The 22,318-nt window shown below is 34.8% G+C and overlaps 1 protein-coding gene across 1 annotated transcript; it reads left to right on the top strand.

The window, feature by feature from the left end:
- The first annotated feature begins 284 nt into the window (after positions 1 to 284).
- LOC18041464 (UDP-glucose:glycoprotein glucosyltransferase) lies at positions 285 to 22,033 on the top strand. Its single transcript, XM_006431771.2, has 37 exons — positions 285 to 620; positions 1,114 to 1,563; positions 1,675 to 1,828; positions 2,396 to 2,567; positions 3,076 to 3,149; positions 5,365 to 5,461; positions 5,536 to 5,648; positions 5,905 to 6,020; positions 6,885 to 6,942; positions 8,028 to 8,180; positions 8,274 to 8,372; positions 8,479 to 8,643; positions 8,911 to 8,979; positions 9,801 to 9,892; positions 10,008 to 10,170; positions 10,928 to 11,062; positions 11,255 to 11,360; positions 11,453 to 11,547; positions 11,656 to 11,768; positions 11,908 to 12,118; positions 12,346 to 12,414; positions 12,853 to 13,010; positions 13,368 to 13,469; positions 15,386 to 15,533; positions 16,799 to 16,855; positions 16,932 to 17,062; positions 17,227 to 17,315; positions 17,451 to 17,797; positions 17,916 to 17,999; positions 18,546 to 18,610; positions 19,593 to 19,695; positions 19,812 to 19,970; positions 20,091 to 20,231; positions 20,371 to 20,414; positions 20,499 to 20,613; positions 20,940 to 21,092; positions 21,335 to 22,033. The coding sequence occupies exons 1-37, from the start codon at positions 460 to 462 to the stop codon at positions 21,512 to 21,514; spliced, it is 4,941 nt and encodes a 1,646-aa protein (XP_006431834.1). The 5' UTR covers positions 285 to 459; the 3' UTR covers positions 21,515 to 22,033.
- Positions 22,034 to 22,318: the final 285 nt, after the last annotated feature.

Below are 22,318 nucleotides of genomic sequence, written 5' to 3'. Positions count from 1 at the left end.
CAAACCTTTAAAATTACGTACTAAGACCGCTCCTTCTGTTGCATCCCTGACAACAAGGTTTTCTATTTGCATATCCAAACCAAAAACATATATATGCTAAAATTAGTAGCAGAACTATAGGAGAGATGAGAGGGGTGGTTTGTGAGTGATATTTAACCTTTTAAGCATTTAAGTGTATTTCAAGTAAACCTTATGAGGAATAAGTGATATTTTCATCATGTATACATTCAATTTACTGAAACCCCCTTCGTTTGACTACAAAAATACAATTTAATCCATCACTCCAGTCTCTACTCGTGGCAAAAGTCTTGGTCTACGTCTTTAGTGATCGCTTCAGCCCAAAAACCCCACTCTGTTCACTTACTTTCGGTCTTGAGCGTTCAGTTTCATTCAGTGTTGGATCTTTTCGAATCGGCAAAAGCGTGAAAGCTTCCGACTTGCTTTACGGTTTCAGGGCAAATGGAGTATCGTTTTAGATCTGGGTTTTGCGTTTTGATCATTCTTGTCTGCGTAAGCCTTTGTGGGTTTGCTTCAGTTTGTGCGCAAATTCAAAAACCGAAGAATGTTCAGGTCGCTGTTCGGGCCAAATGGTCCGGCACTCCATTGCTTTTAGAAGCTGGGTATGTTTTTGTTCTCTTATATTCATTTATTTATAATTGGAAGTTTGATTTTGTTTTTCCTTTTCATTTAATGATTGAAGCGATTGTTTGAATTTGTTTTTGATGAATTCTTAAATGGGTGTTTTTGGTTTTGTTGTTTTAGTTAACCAAAGTGATTGTTGAATCAGTTTATGAGAGTTTAGTTTCAATGAAATGGGTATTATTTATCTCCGCGTTGTGTTACATTGTAGTATTGTTTGCAAAGAGAGTTTAGTTTCTATGAAATGGTAATTTATTTTCGTGTTGTATTACATTAAAATGTTGATTCATTGGAAATGTTCTCGAAACATTTGAATAGCTATTGGTACTTTGGTAGATACACTCTATGATCTTTAGTGAATATTTTGGTTTTGACCATGTTTTGTGGCCTTTCATGGTGTATTCTGAAATTGTTCCTGAAGCACAACAAGTTTCAAATTCTATTGTAACTTCTTTCTGTTTCAATTTGGTGTAGTGAATTGCTGGCTAGCGAAAGGAAAGATCTTTTTTGGGAGTTCATTGAAAAATGGCTTCATTCTGAGGAGAATGATACTGATTCCCGCACAGCCAAAGATTGCTTAAAAAGAATTGTGAGACATGGTAGCTCTCTTTTAAGTGAATCGTTGGCATCACTATTTGAATTCTCTCTGACACTAAGATCAGCATCCCCAAGATTGGTGCTTTACCGCCAGTTAGCAGAGGAGTCTCTTTCTTCATTTCCACCTTTTGATGATAGTAATTTGAAAAATGAGGTGGGAGGAGCTTCAGAAGCAAATGAAAAATTGGAAACTAAAAAATCAGATTTGCTGCTTGTTGGTGTAAATCCAAAGAGCCCTGGTGGAAAATGCTGTTGGGTGGATACTGGTGGGGCACTGTTCCTTGAGGTTTCAGAACTGTTAATGTGGCTTCGCAGCCCCTCTGAACTGTAATTACTGCTCTATTAATTTCTTGTAATCACATTTCAATTTTGTAATAATTCTGATAACTGTAATATACTACATTTTATTCATTAATTTGTTTATTGCTTGGAGAGCAGGACTGGGGAGTCATTTCAGCAGCCTGAATTATTTGATTTTGATCACATTCATGCCGAGTCAAGTATTTCAAGTCGTACTGCTATTCTTTATGGAGCTCTTGGATCTGATTGCTTTAAGGAGTTTCACATCAACTTAGTTCAAGCTGCCAAAGAGGTCCGCTGCATATTCTTTAAAGATTCTTTTTATTGTCATATTTTTTTGGACATTGATATAATTGATTTCTGGTGTTAGTTTTGTTGCTATATGAAATGGACTGTTTCTTCAAGAAATTCATGGACTTGTTTATTATGAAGTTAATTAAGGTTAATAATTGTGATTTTGTAAAATCTTCTATCTGAGGATGCTCCTGTATTGAATGAGAAGGCAATCGTAAATGGTTTCTGTCATCACATCTATGAGTATGGGAAAGTTTTGACCCATCATCATTTGGGATGACTTGGGGATTCTCTTTTCATTTGTTAAGCGATATTTTAGGGTTAATCCAATTGTACACAGCTGATATTGCTGATGTTTTGGTCTTGAAAATTTAAGTTTCTTACGAAAAGGAACAATGTATGTCACAGATGAATGGATGGTAGTTCTCAGATGATTCTAGAGTCTTCAAAATCACCTCATTTTAGTTGAATGCAATATGTTTTATTTACTTTGTCTATTTGAATTTGATATATGATTTACTTCATTTTGACAAAAAGTTTTCTTTGTGGTACTGCTAAATTCCAGGGGAAAGTTATGTATGTTGTTAGACCAGTATTACCTTCTGGCTGTGAAGCAAATGTTGGCAATTGTGGTGCTGTTGGTGCGAAAGATTCCTTAAACCTGGGTGGATATGGCGTCGAGCTCGCTTTGAAGAATATGGAATATAAGGCTATAGACGACAGTATGATAAAAGAAGGTTAGAATATATGAGTCATGCAATATCATTCTTTATTCTGATTTAAGCAAAAACCTAGAAAGGCCAACTTAATTTAGTATTGAAGCAAACTCGTACTGGTGTGCACTGTTATTTAAGTCATTGTATGGATATATTCTGTCAGTCTTGTGTCTGTTAGTTTATTGCATGATTGTCTAGCATTGCTGTTTACTTCATCCATTATTAATCTTCTCCATTCTTAGTTGTGCTTTATGTTTTATAAGTTGTATTTATACTTGGTATTTCTTTATTGTTGTTTGATAACACTGTTGGAATTTCTTGAGTATCATTATTTCAAGTCCACATATCTTAAAAGGAATTGTTGCTGATGAATCATTGACTTCGGGACATTATTTCCTAGCTTAGACATGAAAGGCTTCTTACTGCTGTGACAGAATAATTGTTCTTGGCTCAATGTATTGTTGGTTCTTACCATCGTTCATCGAGGATTTACTTTCCAATTCGTAAAAGTGTGAGGTTTGAGTTGCAGGTGTTACTCTTGAAGATCCTCGGACTGAAGATCTTAGCCAAGAAGTTAGAGGCTTCGTATTTTCTAAACTTCTGGTTTGTATTCTTACCATTCAGTGTACTTTCTCAGATTATTGTCTTATATTTTCATTTTTTCCATGGTATTTTGTATTTCTGTTTTCAATTTTTGTCTTCAATTTTGGCTTTAGTTAGTTGTAGAAAAAATGTTAAAAGATTTGGTTAAATTCTAGAAGAAAGACAGAGGAGGGACAAGAACCAAAATAACTATATTAGATGTAGGAAATGTACACACAGGAGGGACAAGAAGTCCATAAAGACAAAAGTCAAAAATCCCCAAGCCCAAGAACTGTAAATCTTAGAAGATGAAAATTCTAAGTAATGAACTTACACCATAGCTGCTTCCCCATTAATGAAAATAAAGAAGAAAGAGAAATCTTTAGACTTCGGAGAGATAGAAGCCCATAGAGAAGCCCAGAATTTAACTGTGTCCCAATGAAACATGTAATCCTCCATCACTTTGTTCTCAAAAATTCTTAAGTTTCTTTCGATCCATAGGACCCAAAATATAGCCATAACTGCGCAATCCCATAAGACAGAAGCCTTATCCCTACCTTTCAAGTCTCAAAAATTTTTTCCAAGAGAAAAGGAAAGCTTGTTGAATTCAGCTTATCGTATTTTCCTGGATATGCTCCCTCTACCTCTTAGTTCCCACCCAAATTGTGAATTTTCAGTTCCCAGCCAAATTGTGAATTTTTCTTGTCCAAAGAAGAGAAGTCAACTGCTTTGTTTCCCTTTTCTTTGCCCAATAAACAAAAATTAAGTCAACTTATACAAATTATTCTCTTGCATTATGTGATAAAAGATGAAAAAAGGCTCTGAAATGCGAATGTTCAACCCACCATAGAGAATCTTTATAAAGTTTGGCTGTTTAAAATTTTGACACAAAACTCAGATTTTTCTATCTGTTTGATTTTTTTTCCCCTTAAATTTTATTTTAGGTGTGATTTTAGGTGTTTATAGCTTCAGAGTTAAGGTTTTGGATCATTATCTTCTATCTACTTTTATTATGCATTAATATCTGTCTACTTCAACTGGTCTTAGAGAGTTGAGCTTATTAACTATAACTACTTTGGAAATGAATCAACCAGTGCAAATCTACAATTACATTAGCAATTGCTAGTGTTTTTTAAGGAATATGCTGTTGGTTATAACATAAAGTTGCAAAAGGACACTAATGATTGTTAACGAAAGTGTGTCTAGTTGATACCTTTCCGAAGTTGTTGTGGATAATTGTAGTGATTTAAAACATACTGTAGCTGGGTGATATTAAGGTATAACAAAAGTTGTTGGGTGATGGTGACCTTTGGTACTACAGGATAAAATAGCTCAAACTTGAGAAAATTATTTCAAGATTGATGGAGTATACATTCATGATTCAGTTGACACAGGACAATCATGCAGAATGAAGCTCAGACCACTGTTTGTATGGATTTAGGCTTTAACCAGAGTTTAATAATTTGACTTGGGCTTCATTTTTGTTGTGCGTATTTGAAAATTTTCTTTGCTGTAAAATTGTGGTACTCTTTTTTGTCTGGTGCGCTCTCATGATTCATAGCCTGTTAAGTTTAAGGATCTGCCGCTATCTCCTTACAAATCAATGTTTTTAACGCTAACTTAATAAGAGGCTTGGTGAATAGAATTTCAAATTTGTACATCATCTTTCTTTGTCTCTGTCTTAGAGTTCGAATATGGAGCTTCGTAGCTCATTGTTCTGAGCTGGATTGCTTGAAGATGCAGAAAACTGATCTAAATCAGATATAAAGTTTTAGGCCTTTGTCCTAGTACCCTCAGATCCAGCTGTTGAACTACCACTTCTAGACATAGGCTTCAAAACTAGGAAATTTCATGCTATTGATGCTTTTATTACAAAGTGCTGTGCCATCAAGACAAAAATTTGAACGAGGAACTGTTAGAATTAGTGAGGCTATAAAAAATACACGAATATTAATACAAAGTAGATGTAGTGGATAGTGATTGCATTAATGACTAGATGACTATGTACAGTGAAGACTGATTAATAAATCAGTTGGGAGAACTATAAAGACTTGTAATGTCTGATATATTGCCTCTCCTCGGTTGCTTTTGACTGACTGTTGTTGCTAATGGTGTCTGTTAGGCGAAACTACAGTGTGGTGATTGTTATGGGGTTATAATTGAGATGAATTTCTCTAGTGCAAAATTTGCACCTGTTTACAATAAAGCTAACGATTTCTTCTCAATATCTTTGTAGGAACGCAAACCCGATCTTACATCTGAGATAATGTCTTTCAGGGATTACTTGTTGTCTTCGACAACATCAGAAACGCTCGAAGTTTGGGAATTAAAGGGTATAAATAAGTCCTTTTTACTCTCAATATTAATTTCAGGCACTGCAATTTGTCTGATGCTTTCATTTCAACAGATTTAGGGCATCAAACTGCTCAGAGAATAGTTCATGCATCTGACCCTTTGCAGTCAATGCAAGAAATTAGCCAAAATTTTCCAAGTGTGGTTTCTTCTTTGTCTCGTATGAAGGTATTTTTTATGTTGTGGATACAGAAGTTATATATATATATTTTTAAAGGGATTGAGGAAAGTCCAAATTCATTTTCTAGCCCTTACCTCCCCCAAGATTCGAAGCCGGGTGGCCAGCTAAGTAAAGCTGTTTTATAACCACTCGGCCTTGCCCTTGGGGGCAGTACACAAGTTATATCTGAATGTGGAATTACAGTTAAGACATGTGAAGTATTTGCTCGATACCTAAATTATGGAATTTGTTTTCATGTTGCAGCTCAATGATTCAATCAAGGATGAAATAGTTGCAAACCAGCGATATATGCCTCCTGGGAAGTCCTTAATGGCTCTCAATGGTGCTTTAATCAATATCGAAGACATTGACCTTTACCTGTAGTGCTTTTCTTATCCTTCTAATTTCTTTTTTCTCTTTTCAAGCTGAAGATCTTACATATTCTTAATTTTTTGGAGCCTCTTTTTGTGGTCCATTTACTCTTGAAAGTAACGTTGTTGATTTAAGTTTTGAGGGAGACTCATACTAGTACATGATATCTTGTTAAATAAAATTGCATGATACTATATCATGCTATTGTTTTTGACAAGACCATATCACATCTGTTTCTTGTATGATTGTTGGATCCTACAAAGGAAGCTAAAGTTCTTTGATACTATACTTCATCCTAGTTGTGCTTATAAGAGACTCTTTTAGAAAAGGAAAATTAAGCATAGCCCATCATTGTCTAGTTGATACGATCAACTCTCATGGTTTCATTAGTTCCTCTGTTTCTTATTATATTTTCTTGCCAATAATTGTACCTGACGTTTTCTGCAATCTTATGCTTTTCAAAATTTTCGCCTTGTGAAAAACAAGGATCAGAGTTGCATTGTGATGATATCTGGCAGTCAAATTTTCAGGAATTGAAAGTATGAAATACGAACAAAGCTGCCTGAATAAAATAAGTAATTAGGCAATTGTTTTAGTGGGTTAAGTTTTTGACTTAAAAAATTCTGACTAGAGTCCCATAATGCAAATTATCCAATGGATGGGATTACTGATTCAGATAAAAGGAATCACTCTTAGATTGAGGCCAATTCGTTATTAAGCTTTTCTTTTCTTGAAGTTCTCTCAGGATTGGTCTGTTTGCTGTTTATGTACAAGGTCCGGTTTTTTGAAATACATTTTGTTGTCTTCATTATAATTTTGTGCTTTTCCTTATGATTTTAGGTTTTGTTTTTAATCTATTCCTTTTTGTATAGGTTGATTGACTTGGTTCATCAAGAGTTATCCTTGGCCGATCAATTTTCAAAGTTGAAGGTTATGCATGCTGATTCTGTCTCTCGTAATTTAGTAATCTGGAACAATATGCTTGAACAAATTAGTGTAGCTGAATTATTCACCTTGGCCTGTTAGAGGAGTCCCCTTTAAATAACATAGATGCATCATTTTAAAAAATGTCTCTAATTGTTACTAATCAGGCAACTTTCTCAAGCCTACTTCTAGTATTTTTTGAGCAAAAACCCTTTACGCACTAGCTTCTTATTAGCTTATAAACAGTAAATAGCTGAAGCAGTGAAATGAAGGAAAATAGTTTCATTGTTTGTTCCATTCTCAATTCTTCTAGTCATGGTTGAATGGATGCACATTTTATGCACTTCCCTTAGATGATAATGCATTAGTGTAGAGTCTGACTTGGTTGGTTTTAACATCAATGGGACAAGTTTCCTTTACTTCTTGCGCATAATCTCGCGACATCATTTGAGGTGCATCCTTGCTGAGGTTGCATCTTTCTATGGTCATCTTGTTTACGTTATGACTGCAGCAGTATGTTACATATTTCAAAAAGTTTATTTTTGATTCATGCACATTTTATGCACTTCTGTTAGATGTAATGCTTTTAGCATGCAGTCTTCGTTTTTAACATCGATAGGACAAGTTTCCTAAACTTTTTGCACGTAATCGTGAGACATCATTGAGTTGCATCTTTGCTGAAGTTGCAGCTTTGTGTGGTCATCTTGTTTTCGCTAATATGACAGCAATTTCAATGTCTCATTTTTCTAACATTTTGCTCTAATACATACTGAGGTAGTGTATGTGTGATTCATCTCTTGTAGGCTCTATTAAATTTTTTGTTAAATATTTGGTAAGAAATGATCATCCTTTAATAATATCCTGATTTCCACTTGATGACTTTTTTCTTTTTGTGTCAACCAAATCTTCCTAATGACGTGTTCTGTAGTTGTATATGTTTTATTTCTGAACTTGCTTGCAATGTGTTCTGGTATATATGTCTATGCTGAGCTTTTGAAGGTGAACTTTTTGAAATTCTCAAGGCAGCTTCTATCTTCTGTTACACCATTTTGATTGGGATTTTTGAATTTTTCCCCCTTTCCAACAATCAGATTCCACGTACCATTACACAGAAACTCCTATCAACTGTACCTCCGGCTGAGTCCAGTATGTTCCGTGTTGATTTTCGTTCAACTCATGTTCAATATCTCAATAACTTGGAAGAAGATGCAATGTATAAGCGCTGGCGAAGCAATATAAATGAGGTAGGTCTTCTGTTCAGTCTCTGTTTCCGTAGTTAAATTTGTTTCAGTATACATGGATTCCTGGAGAATTAATTCTAACAAATTATTCTGTAGATTTTGATGCCTGTCTTCCCTGGACAACTACGTTATATCCGGAAGAACCTGTTTCATGCAGTTTATGTTCTTGATCCAGCTACAGTCTGTGGTCTTGAGGCATGTTTTATATCTGTTGTACTGATTTTGTTTTTCTTTTTCCAACCTTTCTTTAGGATTATACTTCAAAAAGTTTTCGTCATAATCTATCTCTGGAGTTGTGCAGGTTATCGACATGATAATGTCATTGTATGAAAACCACTTCCCCTTAAGATTTGGGGTAATACTCTATTCTTCTAAGTTCATCAAGAGTATTGAAATAAATGGTGGTGAGCTCCATTCCCCTGTTGCAGAGGACGACAGTCCAGTCAATGAAGATATATCCAGTTTGGTATTTTCTTTGTATAGTCATTTATTGTTTTTTCTTGTCTTAATCTTACTTTAAGAGTTGTGCTATTGCCAGCAATATTGGTTCCTCTGCTGTCTGTTCATTAGATGTGTTTTTCATTCAATTAATTTTTTCAATAATTCATTTTGCCTATATATAATCTTAGAACTATTCTTCTTTGCTAACTATGTTTCTAATTGATAAGAGTTTTTTTTTTTGGGAGTGGTGGGGTAAGACTAATGAATAATGTCTTTGTTATTGGTTTTGCAGATTATACGCCTTTTCCTTTTTATTAAGGAAAGCCATGGGACTCAAACAGCTTTCCAGTTTTTGAGCAATGTATGAGTTTGTTTCTTTTATATTCTTGCGTTTATGTAAATTGGAATTATCAAGGTGTAATATTGGTCATTTTCATTCTATTGATTGTCTGTAGTTATATTTAACTTGTGCATGCCTGGCTTGTGTTTGTGGCCTCTTTTCTGACCTCAACGATGTGATTTTAAGCGGGAAAACTAGTTCGCTTATTCTCCTCCTCCCCCCCCCCCCCCAAGATTTTTGGTCATTCTTTTGGTGTTATCATCATTGCCATTGTATTATTGCTATTCTTGTTATATTATTGATCTTATTCTAATAATTTTTATTGCTTGCCTATGGATATTTGTCGATGGAAACTTCGTCTATGTAAAGGGAAAATGAGTCAATTCTTAACCCCCTACCTCTCTAGGATTTGAACACTGGGTGGCTAGCCAAATGAAGCTACCTAAAAACTACTAGGTTCCTCAGGAGGCCAATGTACTAATTGTAATGTGAAGAAAGCCATTATGAATTAAGTGACAAATTCTGTCTACGCTTATGATAATCTTTTTCATTGGTATGTTAAACCAACCATCTTGATGTATGAAGGCTAACAAGGCCCTATACAATATGTTAGTTTATATCTGGAAGTTAATGGTCGGAGGGACAGGAGTGTGGCTTGGTCTGTGAGGAAATATAGAGAGTGCGAACTTGAAAGTTATAAGTGATAAGTTGTCTCTTATGCTTTGTTAGTTTGAAATTCCTCTGTTATTTTGCATCATCTTACTGCTGTGCTTTTCCTAGCCTTTAGTTACTCGAGAAAACAATTGTATGACAGAGTTTCAAGTTATTTCCAAACTTGACAGGTAAATAGGTTACGAATGGAGTCGGCAGATTCTGCTGATGATGATGCTCTTGAAATACATCATGTTGAGGGAGCTTTTGTAGAAACCATCTTGTAAGTTTTCAGGAGATATTTTTTGTATTCTTTTCACATCCTTATATAAGCTTTAAGATTCTTTGCAATATTTATTTAACCTAGAGGAAATATTTTTTTTCTTTCTGTTTTGTAGGCCAAAGGCTAAAACTCCACCCCAAGATATGTTACTAAAGCTGGAAAAGGAAAAAACTTTCATGGACCAATCTCAAGAGAGTTCCATGTTTGTTTTCAAGCTGGGGCTGACCAAACTGAAGTGTTGCCTCTTGATGAATGGTCTTGTATCTGAATCTTCTGAGGTATTGCCGCCTACTACACTTGTGCTTTTCAGTGGACATCCGTGGAACTAAAATATTTTCTTGCTTCTCAAAAAAAAAAAAAAAAATTACTTTGCTTTATAACTTTATTTGTTTCCAATGTCTGTTATGCCCATTAGATTGGAGTTGATTGTTTCACAAATGTCATGAATGTGTTATTAACTTTCTGATTTCATAATGTTTTCCATTCTAATAGTTTTCGCTAAGAGGGTCGTTTACTTATTTACAAATTTATTAGTAATAATAACGCTATCATTAGTTGCTTACTCAGTTGGGATACTTGGTTTCTATCCCAATTGATGTGGGATCGTAGGTATCATTCTTTGATTGGTTTGTGACAATGATTAGTAATAAAATCAAATAATGGTATACACGTGACAATAATTGAGGTGACGCGTTAGTTGGGATACAAACTAAGTATCCTAACTGAGCAAGCATAGCATTATTGTATTAATAAATATTACATAGATGTAAACCAAACTTCCCCAACACAAGTGAGTATGATTTGAAAATTCCATCATACAAACTCAAGAGATTCTAACCGTTGAACCAACTGGCACCTGCTGTTTTGCTAAGAGTTCCTCTTACTGAGATTTTGTATTACTTTCGGTGTGTATTCCAAAAGTCAGAGATAGGTTTTCTCCAAAAAAAGGGGGCAGACATAAGTGTTGCACCATTGTTGAATTTAGTCTTTAAGATCTTTACGATCTCCATAATAATTTTGGGTTGCTTTTATCAGGAGGCCCTTCTTAATGCCATGAATGATGAGCTTCAAAGAATACAGGAACAAGTTTATTATGGGAATATAAATTCCTATACTGATGTTTTGGAGAAAGTCCTATCAGAAAGTGGTATCAATCGCTATAATCCACAGGTAAAGAGTCAACTCTGAGATTCTTTTCTCAATTACTTAATATTTTTCTAGGATATATTGGAGTTTGTCATATCTCTCTCTTGTGTTTACGCATGCACAGACAGTCACAAAATAGCTCTTTACTTTATATAATGCGTATACAATGAACATTGTTACATGTTCCTTATGAAACAAAAGTTGTGTTGTATGTAGATAATCACTGACGCCAAGGTTAAACCTAAGTTTATTTCTCTGGCTTCATCATTTCTTGGAAGGGAGACCGAGTTAAAAGATATTAACTACTTGCATTCTCCAGAGAGTAAGACTTTATGTCATAACTATTAGCTCCAATGTTGCATTTTCTTGATATCTGTATTATGATGTGTGGTTTCTTTGATCGAACTGTCTCAGCTGTGGACGATGTGAAGCCCGTGACACATCTTCTGGCTGTTGATGTCACATCAAAGAAGGGGATGAAGTTGCTTCATGAAGGAATCCGTTTTCTGGTTATTCAAATCCTCCAACGCATACTTGATTTTAGTGCCATGCCATATCAAATTTATTGTTGATCATCTCTGTCAATATGGATATTCTAATAATGTCTTGTCATCCAGATTGGAGGGTCCAAAGGTGCACGTCTAGGTGTGCTATTTAGCGCCAGTCGGGAAGCTGATTTACCAAGTATCATTTTTGTTAAGGCTTTTGAGATAACTGCATCCACATATAGGTTTGTGAAGTTTTTGAAGGCATTATATGCTATATATTTCCTAAATTATTGTAAACACTCTACTATGTTTTCCTTCAAGGTTTCTGATAATATGTCTTCAATGTGAATTATGTGATCGCTTATTTTATGTATTATGCAGTCATAAGAAGAAGGTGCTAGAATTTTTGGATCAATTATGCTCATTTTATGAGCGTACATATCTTCTGGCATCTTCAGCAACTGCTGACAGTACTCAAGCATTTATTGATAAAGTCTGTGAGTTTGCTGAGGCAAATGGCTTATCTTCCAAGGTTTACAGAGCCTCTCTTCCTGAATATTCGAAAGGGAAAGTGAGAAAACAGTTGAATAAGGTATATAATTAGAAATTGTCCATAGGCCTTTAAAATATTTGTTTTTGAGGGGGAAAAAATCCTTTTATCTTCATGAAAATCATTGATTGACTTGTATCTGCTGAGGCTTTTGCTTTTGATTGCTTTATTTTCTCTTGCACTGTAAGTTTCTTCCTGGTTCTTTGAGATTCATGTGCTTGATTAATATTGAAATTTCTCGTTAATGAAAAGCTATTAAATAAGTGCAGGAGGTACAGTTTTTGCATAGGCAGCTTGGGGTTGAATCTGGTGCAAATGCAGTCATTACAAATGGGAGGGTGAGACATATATATATATATATCCCTCTCTTTCTTCTAGTATTTATTTTTTGTGCTGAAAATTATTTTAATGTTCACTTTTGTCTGTTGGGTAATTTAGAAGTCCAACTGATTGGGTTGATATCTCATTTCCTGTTCCTGCAAATAATTTTGGCTTTTATTGTTCATCATATTTGCATCTATTTTAAGAGTATCCTTGACATCTCAAATTTTTTTTCAAAATCTCTCTCCAAAATAGTGTGTTATTCATCAAGTATGTGAGATGCTTAGTAAATTCACTAAGAACTTTGGAGAATTTGTTATCCACTTGATGAATGACACATCACATGCCACTCAATTTGGGATTAAAATTTTGGGATAAAGCTGGGAATTTGTAGCATCACTCTTATTTAATGATGTTGCCAGTTTATTAATCTTATCAGCTTTAATGTTTGATAGGTGACATTTCCTATTGATGAAAGCACATTTCTGAGTCATGATCTGAGTCTTTTGGAGTCAGTGGAATTCAAGCACAGAATAAAACACATTTGGGAAATTATTGAGGAAGTAAACTGGCAGGAGACCTATCCGGATATAGATCCTGACATGCTAACAAGGTTTGTTGGTTTTCTACTCCTTGTTGCTGTTATCTCTCTTTATTCTCTTGTTGCTTCCATGTATCAATTATGAGAGGGCAAAGGGCAAAGGGCAAAATATTTTGCAGCCATAAAAATTCTAGGAGTTGTAATAAGTGTTTTCTTAGAATTTACATCTTTAACTATGGCTCTCACCACCTACTAAAGATTTGTGAATCATTTTTCGATTCTGAATATTGACTGCAGATAGGTTATTCAGTTGGTAATCTGATTAGGAAGCAGATGTTGATTGTATTCCTTCATAAAGTATTATGTAAATGTCAGTATGTTTAAAAACAAATTTTTGGAGGCTGCTGATTTGGTAAATGCATCTTGCAGCAAATTTGTTAGTGATATTATCCTGTTTGTGACATCTTCAATGGCAATGCGGGATCGAAGTTCTGAAAGCGCACGTTTCGAGATTTTGAGTGCAGAATATAGGTATGGGCTTCTCAATGCAATTATTCACACCGAATTTAAGCTTAATCTTAAGTTTTTCCTTCCTCTGTTTCTTTAATTCACTGTCATTTAAACCATGGACTTGGAATATAAAATGTTCCACAGTTTTAGTTTTAATTCACTTTCCGATAAGACTATGGATTTAGAATATAAAACTTTCCGTAGTTCTATTTTAAGCAATTTCGGTTTTTTTTTTTTTTTTTTTGCTAGGAAGCAAAGAAACTTGTATTAAGAAGAAAAACATGTACAAAAATTGAAAAAGGTGTCAACAAAACGATCTATACAATAGAATACTGATTGAATTTTTTATGTAGACTAGGATCTATATGACTATAAGATCTCACAACAAAAACAAACCCAAAAACGTAGATTTAAGCCAACACCCCTTCCCAGTTTAGATGAATGAAGAAAAAAGAAGGATCTTGAAATTCCTCGGTTACTAAGGCCCAAAGAAAAGCTAGTAATCTCACTCTTTCCCACAAAAAGATGTTTTCCTCAGAATCTTCAAAAAACGTTATATTTCTTTCGAACCAAATTTCCCTAAAAATGGCCGGAACTGAACATTTCCACAACACTCTAGCTTTTTCACCTTTTCCAAAACATGAACAAACTCTGAACGTGGAGAATTACTAGAAGCTGGCATCACCCAAGAAATACTAGCTGCCTGAAGTAATCTATGTCGCGACTGAATACTTGATGACAATGCAAAAACTAATGATCTGAAGCAAATTTCAGTCCAGATATACTTCATATTCCATAAATTGTTGTATTATTGTTGCTGCTGCCTGGAAGTACAATAGAAAGTGTTTCTCGATTATACCAGCGAAGTTGGTTTATTAGTGACCACACATAATTTCTTTACTCTGATTAGTTGGTAAATTTTTCCAGCCTGCATGCTGCTGATAATGCCCTGACTTCCGAATATTATGTATGATTCATGATAAACTCAAAAAAGCAGGAAAAAAAAAGTAAAAAATAAAAAATAAAAGATGCTACCTACTTGTATTTTCTTCAAATATTGCTAGTTTGGAAATCATTTCTCAAGGAATGGTTTCTCATTAAGGCTTCATATCTAAATTCAAATTTTATTTTGCTACATAATAATTTGGGTTAAGCATCTTATAATCAAATTCAATATTCAACAAACAGACTCCATGGCAATAATGCTCATTACAACTTTTCTTGCATCTTGTAAAATCTAATTCAATTCTGAGAATAAAGAATTTTGAAAATAATGTTTGGTCATGAATTCATGCCATAAATTCACAATATGTTGCTAATCCATTACTTTCTGCTTTCAGATCCATTGACCTTTTATTTAGATATTAATTTGAAGACTGAAGAATGCCACTTCTTTTTTCAGTTGTCTTGTGACAAGTAAAGGCTGATATTGTCAATTGATCTCTCTGAAAGAAAATACAAGTAGAATTTTTTTTTATATTGTTTTCATCTTATATGTGTGTCAGTATAAGTGTTAGTGCATATAAGCTAATTTAATTATTTTTAGACTTGATGTAATACCAATGTTATGCCCTTCATGGCTTAAGCTTTTGGGTCAAGGGGTTTCGCTACATGGTATCAAAGCCAAGATCATGTGGTCAAACCTCAGATCCTCACCGTACCTTAGCTAGTGCCTCACCTAATCCACATCCATCCAGGTCTATTCTTGTGGGATTCACATTGCATATGAGGAGGGCCTGATAGACTTGACTTGATACCAATGTTGTGCTCTTACCTTGCAGCTAAGCTTTGGGGTCAAAGTGTTTGACTAACTGTTAGTTTTGTCTCATATAAATCATAATCTCCTTTCTGGGGATCTTATATTAAGTTTCTATTGATTCTTAATTTTTAAACCATGATCTTACTTTTCATTCTTCTCTAATTAATTATTTGTGCAGTGCCGTTGTTTTCAATAGTGAAAATTCTACAATTCACATTGATGCTGTGATTGATCCTCTAAGTCCAACTGGCCAAAAGCTTTCTTCACTTCTTCGAGTTCTGCAGAGATATGCTCAGCCAAGCATGCGGATTGTTCTGAATCCAATGGTTAGTCAAATTTTATATATAACCAACTTTGTACTTATAGTCTATATTGCCCGTGAAATAGAAACAAGAGAGCTGTTATGTTTCTTTATGATATAATCTTCATTATCATTGATCCAACACCAAGAGCTATTCATATTTAGGTTGATGTTTAAAAGGACGAGGTATTTCTGCATGTGCCCTTGCAGTTTCTTTGCATTTGAAGAAAGAAGAAAAAATTGAGATGTATATGTGAATTTTTCAGTGTGTGGGTTGTAAGGTCTGAGATGTATAATGTTCACAAACTGACACCTATCCATATGTTACAATTGACACCGTTAGTATACAAGTGACACCTTTGGTAAAAGATGCTAGTTTTACTTTCGCCTTATGTAGAAAGCTCAGCAAGGCACCCCGCTGAAGTTCTTCGACAGCTGAATTTTTGTTTCTCCTTTCCGCCATCTTGCATGTGAAAAATTATATCTTATTGCTTCTTATGTGCAAAACTCTTGCATCTATTTTTGGCCTTTTCGAATTAGAGGATCGTTCTAACAGTCTCATAAGTGAGATTTCAGCTAAATATCTCACTTTTTGCCGTTAAAAGAAAAACAAAAGAAATTGTGCAAAACAATGCAGATTATTTCATTCTCTGCACATTCTTTTCAGAATATTAAGATTTATTGAGATTCTTATAAATTATATTACTTGTCCGTTCGATATCTTTCCAGAACGAACCATGCTAATCTTTTCTAAATTTGGTTTAATTTATTGCCTTGTATTTGTTTTAGAAGTTTCTGTTACATGTGGTTTGTAATAAAATCAAACCTGCGTAGAAGCTTGAACTAATCTACTGATTATTAATGATATAGTGCTCTCTGCCTAAGAATTGTTATACATCACATTTAATCTGGATGTTCACCCAATTGTGTGAGCTGTCATGTCGCCTGGCTTTCAATTTTGACTACAGTCTTCCTGGATGTCGACAGGAATTCTGTTCCATTTGTGTTCAACATTGTTAGTTTCCTGGATCAGTTCTTGTTCTTTAGTTTAGACTGAGATTTGAAAACATTTAGGGGAGCAGGTCAACTCATTCTCAAGATTTGTAAATGTGAGCACACCCCAGTTTTGGTAGATGGCTTTGTAATTTATGTTCGTGTTATGAGATTTATGGGACAATTGCTATTGTAAAAGTATGTTGCATATTTTCTTTCTTCTAGTGCATGCTATCTATAATAGCCTTTCATATAATTCTGTGGTTTTAGGCTATAATATGCTTCTGTTTTTTGCAGAGTTCCCTTGTTGACATTCCTCTGAAGAATTACTACAGATATGTTGTTCCGACCATGGTATATCTCTGATTTGGAGAAAACCCAAGATTTGAGTTCCCATATCTGGTTTCTTAGTTGTGTTATCACTTTGCAGGATGATTTCAGCAATACCGATTACTCGATAAGTGGCCCTAAAGCTTTTTTTGCTAACATGCCATTGTCGAAAACCCTCACCATGAATCTTGATGTACCTGAGCCTTGGCTTGTTGAGCCTGTTATTGCGGTGTATGTTTCTCCCTCTTTGTAACATTCTGATTTTTAATTTTGTTTTGACACTACTTACTTTTTTGTACTTGTTCTGCACAGATGGAGAGACTCGTTTATTTTCTGTGAAACATCATTTTATTTGCCTAATGTACTATATGTTTTGTTTGTTCTTACTATCTTAGTCATGATCTGGATAATATTTTGCTTGAGAAGTTGGGTGACACAAGGACATTGCAAGCAGTTTTTGAGCTTGAAGCCCTCGTCCTTACTGGTGAGTTTATTTTTCTTGGGAATAGCATGAAATTTGGGGCATTCACCAGTTCTACATTCGGCGATCTCACAGTTACCAAGTAATGCATTTTACCTTTACTGTTGTGGTTGTTCAATGACTTGCCTTCGTATTTAGGTCACTGTTCAGAGAAAGATCATGAGCCTCCTCGGGGACTTCAGCTGATTCTTGGAACTAAGAGTACACCTCACTTGGTTGATACTCTTGTCATGGCCAATTTGGGTTATTGGCAGATGAAAGTCTCTCCTGGTGTTTGGTACCTGCAACTTGCTCCTGGAAGAAGTTCTGAGCTTTATGTCCTGAAGGAAGATGGTAATGCAAACGAAGACAGATCTTTGTCAAAACGTATTACCATAAATGACTTGCGGGGTAAAGTGGTTCATATGGAAGTAGTGAAGAAAAAGGGCAAGGAGAATGAAAAATTGTTGGTTTCTTCTGATGAGGATAGCCATTCACAAGCAGAAGTGAGTATTTGTTATGTTTGACTGAAATAGAATTTAGAAATATCAAGATATATAACAAGATTTGACAGATAAAAGATGGGATCTGTTGCCTTAAAATGGTTATTGCTGATATTTACAGGGACACTGGAACTCTAACTTCTTAAAATGGGCTTCTGGCTTTATTGGTGGTAGTGAGCAATCTAAAAAGGAAAAAGCTGCAGTTGTGAGTTCCCTCCTTATTTGTACATACACATTTTGGGCTTTTCCTGACATAAACATGTGAAACTATCTGTTTCTTGAATTGAAACCCCTCAAACTTTTGGTGTATTGAAATGGTTCCAGTTGAAATCATATAATTTGTTGTAAAGTTTCTCTGCTCTTTCATGTGACATCTTAGGAATTAAGTATTTTCTTGTATACTGCTATGCATTTCCTGCACCCCCTACTATCTTTGACCTCACTTTTGGTTTAGATGTCTTCAGTTTTCCATCCAAGCAGGTTGCTGATTTCTGAAATTTTTTCATAAATTTCTTTGAATCTAGAAATAGTGTAGGGGCATGAACCTAACTTTAAAGATTATGGAAATGTTGTTTAAAGAAGCTCTGTATTACTTTACATAAAAATAACCTTCTGCTCAAGATTGTTTTTCAGTCTTTCATGGAGATATAGTTGTATTATTTAGGGTGTCTCTATTATTGTGTAAGTTGGTTAAACATATGATGCAATTATTGGAAAGTAACAACGTTTCATGCTTGATGTCATCTCTCAGGACCATGGGAAGGTTGAACGACATGGGAAAACAATTAATATATTTTCTATTGCTTCTGGACACCTGTAAGTCTACTGTTTTATCTTGCTAATTATTATCTCTGTCAGCATTCTATTTGCACAATGTCTCACTGTGCACTTTCTCTTGTGGGTTTTATTTGTATTTGTGGTTCATGTTCAATTTTCACATTACATATTTGTTGTATCGTAATAGATAAAAGCTACAAAATGCATAAGTAACCTAACCTTCTGCGACAATGAGGTACCTTCTGCGACTAGTTATATTATAATATTCCATGTTTCAATGTGACAATGAGGTACCTTCAATTCAAATTTTGCTTTGCTGTCTATTATTTTGTCCTCATTAAGGTGGAAGCCAGCAACGAAAGCCGCTGAATGTTAATTATTTCTATTTTTTACAGTTACATACTTTTTCCGGTCATATTACTTGGTCTTCAAATAGTACCGCATAGCAAAGTGAAGAAATACAAATATGTGCAGTGGTTGCACAGATAACCTTCCTTTTGAATTGCACTCATCCTGCAATTTTGATTTGATTTGTTCTTTGGTTGTCTTGAATTTCATGTAATGATGAGGCTGGTCAAGGGCTAAACTTGGTGTAGGAAGATGCAACTGCATACAACTTAGCTAGGCATCAGAGTTAGAACATGACAAGCTGGTCTTTTTGGAAAGAAAATGGTGTACTATTTTAGAAATGTGCTATCTTCTGTTTTCCATATACAGTAGTTGGCCTGTAGATAAAACTATTTCTTGTGTTTCTTTCCAGTCGAAGAATATCTATTGTGAGATTTCCATTTAGGAAGGGATTTCTTTTGTTGGATGTGTCTAACAATAAGGAAAAGTCCATGCAATCAACACAAATCCTCCAAGAATACGTAGATTGTGTAGTGCACCCATCCACATATCCCATCCCATACAGCCCTGTCAGCATTATTTGTTCAGATACTTTTGTATTTTGGATTCTTTTGTTTTCTTTCTTAATCAGGTTTTGCTAAAAAAAATTATGTTTGATGATGTATTATGGCAGATATGAGCGATTCCTCAAAATCATGATTCTAAGTGTCTTGAAGAACACCTGTCGCCCGGTGAAATTCTGGTTTATAAAGAACTATCTTTCTCCTCAGTTCAAGGTTTTACATGTCTTATCTGCTTTCTTGTTAACTTTTTTACTTTTATTATTGATCTAACAAACAGAATAACTGGATTGCTTAACTTGCATATATTCTGGTTATTGACACTTCCCCAGGATGTGATTCCACATATGGCACAAGAGTATGGTTTCGAGTATGAACTTATCACCTATAAATGGCCTACGTGGTTGCATAAGCAAAAAGAAAAGCAGCGAATAATATGGGCTTATAAGATTTTGTTCCTTGATGTCATTTTTCCCCTCTCATTGGAAAAGGTATTTGTGTTTCTTGGATTGGGGTCATTTGACTAAGTTTTTTGCTTCTTTATTTGTTTATAATGTAACCTAAAATATGTGGTATGTGTTCTTAAATTTTACCATTGTGTACTTCTGCAGGTTATATTTGTTGATGCGGATCAGGTTGTCAGGGCAGACATGGGAGAACTTTATGACATGGATATAAAAGGAAGACCTCTTGCATATACTCCCTTTTGTGACAACAACAAGGACATGGATGGGTATCGATTTTGGAGACAGGTAAATACCATTAGTATTTTTTTTTGTTTAATTTTATTTTGCTTTTCTGTTTTCCTTTTGCCTCTGATTCTCATATCTTGTATTCTCTAAATATAGCTTTGCCTGCTCATGTTTTCCCTTAATTTTTGTTATGGAACAGGGTTTCTGGAAAGATCATTTACGTGGTAGACCATACCATATAAGGTAGGTGGCTATTATCAGTTGAATTGCCAATTACTTGAACTCCTGAAAGAGCTTTTGGCTTGAACTATGATGTACTTCCTGCAGCGCTTTATATGTTGTTGACTTGAAAAGATTCCGTGAGACTGCAGCAGGAGATAATTTAAGAGTTTTTTATGAAACTCTTAGCAAGGATCCAAATAGTCTTGCCAATCTCGATCAGGTAAGTTGCTCAGTTATATTAATGATGTGGCATATCTTTTTCAAATTCAGTTTTAACATTTTGTGCCTTTAAAATTCTGGTATGACACTTCACAATGAAATAGCACTGCATTTCTGGTTTGTTGAGTATTTAGACTTGGCCCTTATTTCAGCTGGGCTTTTGGCCTGCAAATTCTCAAGAACCCATCCCATTTTTTTGTGCCAGACTGACCAGTCCCCTCAAGCCGAAGCATGTGCTATGAAGTGGGACCTTTACCACCACATGGTTCTGCTTTTGCAGTATTATCTTTTGTTCCAAATTAATGTGTTCTATATATTGTATTTCAGGATCTTCCAAACTATGCCCAGCATACAGTGCCCATTTTTTCACTTCCACAGGAATGGCTATGGTGTGAGTCATGGTGTGGTAATGCCACAAAATCTAAGGCAAAAACTATTGATCTTTGCAACAATCCAATGACTAAGGAACCCAAACTTCAGGTAAATATAAATTTAAAAATATTAGTATTAGGACCTTTTTGTCTTTCTCAAATGCAATATGAAATCTGAGACTAATAATCTTTGAGTTGCTGAGATCACACCTGATGTATTGACATGACGACATTTGGTAAATGATTGGTCATAATTTATGTATGGGATGCTGATCTTGACCAAGGCTGATGCACAGACATGAACACACATGCTCAAACTCACATATATCTAATCATCTGCTGTTCTATCAGGGTGCCAGAAGAATAGTTTCTGAATGGCCGGATCTCGACTCAGAGGCTAGGCAATTTACTGCAAAAATCTTAGGTGAAGAGGTGGTTACCCTAGAGACACCAGCACCTGTTGGTCCTATGCAAACTTCAGGAAGCGATGCTTCATCCAAAGGAGACCTGGAATCTAAGGCAGAGCTGTGATACTGAGATACCGGCAATTCGACTTTAGTTTATTTCAGAAGTTTTGGTGGAGATTTCTGATATTTGATGTGTTTCCCCTTTATACAACATTCATCAAGTTGGTCACCTTGGGCTAGTATGCAGTGTAGATTCTTGACTCGGCACTTCTAGTTGCAAGAACCCTTGAAGATGTATGCCTTTTCCAAGCAAATTTTTTTTTGTAGGTTGCTTGCTGCTGGAATGGCTTCTAAAGTTACAAAGATTAAGTTAGGGAAATTATAAGTCAGTTATTTATATCAACTCAGACAATTGATCAGCCCTTACAATTTGTATACAAGGAAGGTCTCCTAAAAATGCTTAAGAGTTAAAGAGAGAAGCTGTACCATTTCACTTAGATTCTTTTCCCCCCTCCAGTTAATATTACCACAATCATATGTGGTGGAACAGAATGTTAAAGATTTTCTCAATTTGTAACATTTTATGCAAATGATTGAATAAGTATAATTCCTGAGAATTGAGATCTTAAATACCTTTTTTTTATTTAATATCATTTGTTTATGCATTTCTGGCCGGAGCCAGTGTTTTTAAACTTGAACCTTTTGCCTTATACAATATGGCTAGATTGAAAAAAATTGGTCTAGTTGCACAGCATTTGTGTGATTAAATTCTTGTTAAGGAATAAAGAACTCTAACTTACATATACTTATGATTAAAATTTTTATACAATTTTATGATTAACATTAAAAATATAAATAATAGAAATAAAAAATGTAGATTGGCGAATAATATGTGGGTATTTATTGGATTTTTTTTCAATACTAAACC

This window comes from Citrus clementina, unplaced genomic scaffold, assembly GCF_000493195.1.
Source record: "Citrus clementina cultivar Clemenules unplaced genomic scaffold, Citrus_clementina_v1.0 scaffold_5, whole genome shotgun sequence".
In the NCBI taxonomy this organism is placed as follows: domain Eukaryota; kingdom Viridiplantae; phylum Streptophyta; class Magnoliopsida; order Sapindales; family Rutaceae; genus Citrus; species Citrus x clementina.
This window is presented reverse-complemented; position numbering and strand designations above follow the sequence as displayed.

Bases quoted from the DNA above. Each gene is read 5' to 3' on its own strand.
- LOC18041464 (XM_006431771.2), top strand. From the start codon at position 460: ATGGAGTATCGTTTTAGATCTGGGTTTTGCGTTTTGATCATTCTTGTC. The intron at 6,021-6,884 runs GTAGTGCTTTTC...CTTTTTGTATAG, and splicing joins GAAGACATTGACCTTTACCT to GTTGATTGACTTGGTTCATC. The intron at 11,548-11,655 runs GTTATTCAAATC...CTTGTCATCCAG, and splicing joins ATGAAGGAATCCGTTTTCTG to ATTGGAGGGTCCAAAGGTGC.